This window comes from Coffea arabica, chromosome 8e (assembly GCF_036785885.1).
Source record: "Coffea arabica cultivar ET-39 chromosome 8e, Coffea Arabica ET-39 HiFi, whole genome shotgun sequence".
Taxonomy (NCBI): Eukaryota; Viridiplantae; Streptophyta; class Magnoliopsida; order Gentianales; family Rubiaceae; genus Coffea; species Coffea arabica.
Genome location: NC_092324.1, coordinates 39,980,822 through 39,988,098, shown reverse-complemented (window position 1 = coordinate 39,988,098; position 7,277 = coordinate 39,980,822). Strand labels below are relative to the sequence as shown.

General features: G+C 35.2%; 1 protein-coding gene across 1 annotated transcript; it reads left to right on the top strand.

Moving 5' to 3' along the window:
• Positions 1-577: 577 nt before the first annotated feature.
• Positions 578-6,097, top strand: LOC113722526 (transmembrane 9 superfamily member 8-like). The gene is made up of 7 exons (XM_072061876.1): positions 578-865; positions 3,525-3,689; positions 3,770-3,879; positions 3,964-4,072; positions 4,157-4,269; positions 4,366-4,516; positions 4,754-6,097. Exons 1-7 carry the CDS (start codon positions 722-724, stop codon positions 5,909-5,911), a joined length of 1,950 nt encoding a protein of 649 aa, XP_071917977.1. The 5' UTR covers positions 578-721; the 3' UTR covers positions 5,912-6,097.
• Positions 6,098-7,277: the final 1,180 nt, after the last annotated feature.

Genomic DNA, 7,277 nt, shown 5'->3' with positions numbered 1-7,277 from the left:
CTTTTTTCCTAAACTCCAACATTAAAATCTTTTCATAACTTAAGATTTCTCTTCTTTATTTTCTATCTTGAACTCCGAACTGTGGCTTAGCATTTTAATATGACACAATTTTATTTTGCCAAACTAATTATCGTATTATAAAGAATAAATTTTACAAGTTAATGATATTTCATATTCCATTAAGTAAGATGTTCAAAGCTATTTATCACCATTCTAAGTATCTATTTCTTAAAACCTCATATCCTACACTATATGATAAAAATTAACTCTAATACAATGAATAATTTTACTCATGCAATATAAAAGAAGAAATTATTTTTTTTGAAAGATAAGATAGGAAATTGTTAAAGACATTCCAAAAATTATAAAATTTTATCATGGAAAGCAATTTTAAATTTCTAAATAAGAAAAGGGGAAGTCTTCATATTTACAAAAACACTGGAGGAGGCAAGTATAATATATCCCAAGAAAGCCAAAAGCTGCAACTGTCACCCAGCCAAAATAGACATTAATTCACAAAAAATACTTTTAATTAAAGAAAACAAAAAAAAGAAGAGAGAAAACCCAAAAATCCCATTTTTCCCGTTCTCTGTTCAGTGTTTTCATACATTACGGTGGATCTGAAACCAATCCTTACGTCCCTCCTTCTTCTCTGTGTGCTTTTCTGCGTGTGAAATTGAGAGAGAGAGAGAGAGATAGTAATAGAGACAAATATTCAGCAATGGGAAGAGGAGGAGGTGGTGGTGGATCTATGGAATTCGTGCAAAAACAAGTGATCCCATTGGCCATCAATCTCTTTTTGCTTTGCATCCACAATGCTTACTGCTTTTACCTTCCTGGGGTCGCCCCTGAAGACTTCCATACGGTATAAAATTAATGATTTTAGATATGTTGATTTTATCTGCATTTTGAAGATTCGCAGAACCCATTTGTTGTTTTTATTAGTTCTGTATGGATGTATGTGAAAGAGTGATTTTCGGCCTGTCAAAATCTGTTCTTTTTCTGGGATTTCTTGGTTTTGTGATTTTTCTTCTTTAATTGGGCATTCTAGGATTTGTCGCATTTGGGTGGCATTGTTGAATTTGAGTAGAAGTTTGAGTTTACAGATTTAATTAGAGAAAATGGTTTTATTTTTTAAGGGATTTTTGAGAAAGTGAAATGGAGGTAAGGTTTTTGTGGGTTTAATGTATGAATTGAATAGGATACATGTAACTAAAGTTTGATAGGGAGTTGGCAATTTAAATTCCTTTTCTCTTTTCTGGTTAAAAAAACCAGTCAAGCATTTTTAAGGTGATTCTTTTGTAATAAAGTAATGTGAGGAGGAGGGACTTAGTCTTGGATGTGGTTTTGAATTAAGATCCTAGTTTGGTTCAAATTTGATTGTGATCATACTTGAAGCATTTTCGTGGTGATCCTTTTGTGCTCTGGAAATGAGATGCTGAAATAGAAAAATGTAAAGAGTCTGTGAATAGACAGTCCTCTTTAGTTGGTATAGTTAGTGGTACTTCCTGATGAAAAATTTCAGATCTTCACCTTGGAGAGGAATATGGAGTTAGGATAATAAGCATGAAGAATGTTGAAATCAATAGCCTTAGTTCTGGATTCTGCAGTGTTGCATTGTTTGCGAACAAAGACAGAGCTTCATTTCTTGGGCATACGCATTTCGGAGGCAAAATACGAATATACTGTGTTATTATATTATTCAAATGTTGCAGGCACAGATTAGTTGGCCCAAAGCTGTTAACTACATATCTGTAATGCAATGGTTCTATGCACAGCCTTCAGAATGACATGTACCAGAATATACTAAGAATTAAAGGCCCAAATTGGATAAAAAAGAATATTAAGTATGGGATCTTCGATTCTGTATGTGCTATGAGTTTGACCTAATGAAACTTTAAAGTTTCTTTTTGGCTCGATTGTGAGCAGCAATTTTGTTTTTTGGTTTCTTGTTTTGGGCATCATATTCTTATGTGATTGGTGATTTGGTCGCTGTGAATGTCTAGGCATTTATACATCAGCTATGACCTTTATCAGGTGTAGGGTAATTTATTGGCATAGTACCACCATTAAATGCTAAAGATGCAACTCAACCATTCAGTTGTACAACATTCTTTGCCACTGAGTTTTTCCTATTCTGTATTGGAATAAATTTCCTTCATGAAGTCAGGTTTCTTGGCCGTCTCATTTGTGAACAGTTATATTGATTTTACTCTAGAGGGGAAGTGAAATAACATGAGAAACCAGAAGCAAGAAATAAGTTGAATGATTGGAGACAAAGTCATTAAGGTTGAATTCAGATTGAAGAACAAGAATAACTTATATACAAGTTGATGTTGGATATGCACAAAAGAGATCCTATCAATGCAATGTAGCTTTTAGTATATCCATTATGTTTCTACAAGTTATTGTCCTCGCTTTAGCACATCAAAGAAAGGTTGTAAGAGTGTCATTGATGAATATTGACATGATGGAAATGGATGTCTTGTTCTTATCTATTCATTGTTGCTTTTACATCTAATTATTTGCATGTAGAATGCATGTCTAGTTTTAGGCAACAATAACACCATTTGTATGCTATTTGTGGTTTGTGAAGTTGAGCATCTTCGAGACTTCTTTAATTTTCATCATTGTTATTGTCATAAGTGGTGGTTTTGTTTTTGTAGCCTCTCATTATGATTGTCAAAGGATTTAAAGGAGAAGAAGAAGATTAAACCTGAGTAAACTAGGGAGTAATGGTTTTTTTTTTTCGTCCCAGTCTGAGTAGTGTATTTATTTGGATGGAGAACTCTTTAGTCAGCATTACCAAAATAGGGACGTTGGGAATACTGGCAATTCACATTTTGGAGCATACTGCCTACTAGGATTGCAAGAAAAAAAAGAACAAAAAAGAAGATGAAGAAGAAGAGAGAATGACCATGGTTGATTCTTGCAGGATGCTTCTTTTTCTGGAATCAAGGGTCACAATGGAGCTTGACTTTTTAACTTTTCAGGCTTCTGGGGTTAATGCATCAGCAGACTAACCAACAATCATAAATGTAGCTCATAATTAGTTTAATAAAGTGATACTGCTGAGCCAGAACATGAAATTAGTGATATGGGTTTAGTTTTTTGTTGACTTCTAACTGAAACTTGTTTTTACCCCTATTTATAGAAGTTCTATTTCTGTGGTTGAAAGTCTAAGCAAATCTTTTGCTGTGAAGAAATAATTGTTAAATGCTGGAGTTCTCGCTTACCTCTATGTTTCTGGGTAAAAGCCTATCCTATGTTCATCAAATCAATTCAGAAAATTCTATTAGTGAGCAAAGTCAAATACTATTAAGCCTTGATCTTCAATAATATGGAAGGCATATGCATAAAGAAAATATTTAATGTTAATGATGCATAAGACAGCAAAGTTGGTATTGTACTATTTATTGTTTCCCTGAATTGTTCAGCTTCTCCTGTATTATTCAGTAATCTCATTATTAAGACAGTCCCAGCTATATAGATCATTTTCATTGTCTTTTTGGTGGTCATTTCAGGGTGCTAATTTAAGTGTGAAAGTGAACAAGCTGACTTCAACAAAGACTCAGCTTCCATATTCGTATTATTCTCTTCCTTTTTGTCATCCAGAAAGCATAGTCGATAGCAGAGAAAATCTTGGGGAAGTGCTTCGTGGTGACCGTATTGAGAACTCGCCATACGTGGTTAGTATTACATAAGTGAATAATAACTTCATTTTTTGACTGTTCTGTCCATCAACTCACAGTTCCATCTGGTTTTGCAGTTTAAAATGAGGGAACCAGAACTTTGCCATGTTGTTTGTCGACTTATTCTTGATGCGAACACAGCGAAAGAGTTCAAGGAAAAGATTGATGACGAGTATCGTGTCAACATGTAGGTGAATATATTATCAAAATTTGTCTTTATTGACTTTCCTGCTGAGTTGATTGGTATTATATAAATGCTTTTATGTGGCAGGATCCTTGATAATCTTCCTTTGGTTGTTCCCATTCAGAGGGTGGAACAACAAGCTCCTCCTGTATATCAGCTTGGTTTTTATATGGGGTTTAAGGGTCTATATGCTGGTGTGAGTAAACTGACTATGATAATAACTCTTTTGGAATCTCATCCATTCCCCCCTTTTCTAAGTCAGTGTTTGATTATTTTGCAGACCAAGGAAGAAAAATCTTTTTTAAACAACCACTTATCATTTACAGTTAAGTATCATAAAGATTTGCAGACTGACTCAGCTAGGATTGTTGGTTTTGAAGTTAATCCATATAGGTTGGTTCTTCAGAGACCTTACTTGATTGTTCAGATATTCTGTGTGTTCACTATCTTCTACAGTTCCCACTAACGATCTGGTACATACATGTCCAGTGTCAAGCATGAATATGATGGAAAATGGGGTGGCAATAATCGTTTGACCACCTGTGATGCACATGCAAAGAGAACTGTTTCCAACTCAAATGCTCCACAAGAGGTTGAAGATAAACAGGAAGTCATATTTACATATGATGTCAATTTTGAGGTAATCTAATCCACATATCAGATTGCTTTCTAACTGATCTAGTCATCAATTTAGTTAGACTATGTAGGAAATTCCAATGATTTGGGCCCATAGTCTAATTTGCCGCTGAATTAGACATCTCTGTTACCAGGAGGTTTATATGGTTTTTGACTATAAATCCCTTTATTTTTTTCTCTATTTCATCTCTTAAACATGATATGATTGTGTCTGGTTGCTTAAATTTGATTGTCTTTGCAGGAAAGTGATGTCAAGTGGGCCTCAAGATGGGATACATATCTGCTGATGAATGATGATCAAATCCATTGGTTCTCGATTGTAAATTCTTTAATGATTGTCCTATTCCTTTCTGGCATGGTTGCAATGATAATGCTGCGGACTCTTTACCGTGACATCTCCAAGTATAATGAACTTGAGACCCAGGAAGAGGCCCAGGAAGAAACAGGCTGGAAACTAGTTCATGCGGATGTTTTCAGGCCCCCAGAGAAGTCAGATTTACTTTGTGTTTATGTGGGTACTGGTGTGCAGTTTTTTGGGATGGTCCTCGTCACAATGATGTTTGCTGTCCTAGGGTTCCTTTCTCCTTCAAATCGTGGTGGGCTTATGACAGCCATGCTATTCGTTTGGGCTTTCATGGGTCTTTTCGCTGGTTATGCCTCTACCCGTTTATTCAAGATGTTTAAGGGAGCTGAGTGGAAGAAAATTGCACTGAGGACTTCATTCCTGTTCCCGGCCACTGTCTTTGGGATCTTCTTTGTCTTAAATGCACTAATTTGGGGGCAGAAATCATCTGGGGCTGTGCCGTTTGGAACAATGTTTGCTTTGGTGTTTCTGTGGTTTGGCATCTCAGTTCCACTTGTCTTTGTGGGCAGTTATGTTGGATTCAAGAAGCCAGCAATTGAGGATCCTGTGAAGACAAATAAAATACCCAGGCAGATACCAGAGCAAGCATGGTACATGAACCCTATTTTCTCCACTTTGATTGGGGGCATACTCCCATTTGGAGCTGTTTTCATCGAGCTCTTCTTCATTCTGACCTCAATCTGGCTGAATCAGTTCTACTACATATTTGGATTCCTGTTCATCGTGTTCATCATTCTGATTGTCACTTGTGCTGAAATAACCGTGGTCCTTTGCTATTTCCAACTATGTAGTGAAGATTACTTGTGGTGGTGGAGATCTTATCTGACATCTGGCTCCTCGGCGCTGTACCTCTTTCTCTACGCCACTTTCTATTTCTTCACTAAGCTTGACATCAGTAAGCCTGTCTCAGGGATGTTGTATTTCGGGTACATGCTTATCGCTTCATATGCATTCTTTGTGCTTACAGGCACCATTGGCTTCTATGCATGCTTCTGGTTCACAAGGCTTATTTACTCTTCTGTGAAGATTGATTAATGAATATGAAAATTTTCAGAAGTTAGAGAGTTTCTGGTTGAGTAAGCAAAAAATGTACCATTACTTTAAAGATATAAAGAGAATTATTCTTCTAGCCTTTTAGAGGTTACATTATGTCATACTTTTGTAAGTGACAGAAGCATTTTATTGTTGCATTCTTTCTTCAATTCAATAACTTTTACTGCCTTCTTGGTGTTTGAAGGGTTAAAACATTGCTCCCTTTGACTCTTGTATGTTCATGTCAGTTTGGCCCTTGATACATTTTAAACAAGATTTTTATACATCAATTTATTCTCTAAGCCAAGGATAAGATGTTCATAAAACTTGACATATATTGTGATGTTGAGTTTTTTCCATAGACAGAATAAACACACGCACACTTAATTTAACACGAACGCAGAGGTAACATCGAACACACCGGCCCAAACGAGCAATCTAAGGTGGGACCCACGAGAAACATCCATCCAGCTAATTGTGATGTTGAGTTAAATCGTACCTTTTTGTCTTCCCATATTGAAAAAGACAAGATAATTATAATTTATAAGATCTGAACCAAACCAACATATAGCTCTGATGCAAAGGAGTTTGCAGTTTGGTTTTGGTTAGTATTCCAATGGCACTTGCCAGTATTCAAGGCTGTTTGTATGCTTCCTTTCTGCGTTTTCTTGATCATTTGAGTTTTTTTTTGGAAAAAGGAAATATTATTTACTATTAGCAATGGCTGTTGCATAAATTGATTTTTAATGATGATCTCCTTTAAGGTGTTGAAACTTATAATCCATTCAAATTATGCCTAGGAAACTTTATGAATTAGTATAAGATTAAGATAAATTGCTGTCCAGTCATTGATAGTTGAAATGTAGACTCCAAATGCATATCATGTTTTTCTTAATTTTGTATTCTTCTTTGAAAATTTTTTTTTTAAAAAAGGGGAAAAGTTGGAGGAAAAGGAAACAAAACTGAGGCGAAATCTTTCTACATTAGAAGAAATTGGTCATGTAAAAGAACAGAGGATAAACGCCATTTTAGGTTTGGTTGTTAGTCATTCGTCACTGCATCTTTGATATGAAACCAGAATTGGTTTCATTGTACTAAAGGGTTAATTAATTAAACCCAATTCATAAGTCAAGGAATGATTGCAAGAATGACTTCCATTTTCATTGAATGATTGCGAGAATGATCTGGCAAACAATAGGTGCGGATTTCACTAATTTTGATATCTTTCCTAATCCTTATACCCATCTATCAAACACTTGCCCAATTTTTATGAATAAATTTTATATACATTGACAATGTATACAATATCATCATTAGACACATAACATAGGTGTAAAAGTTAGATTTTAAATTTAAATTTTGTATAGTC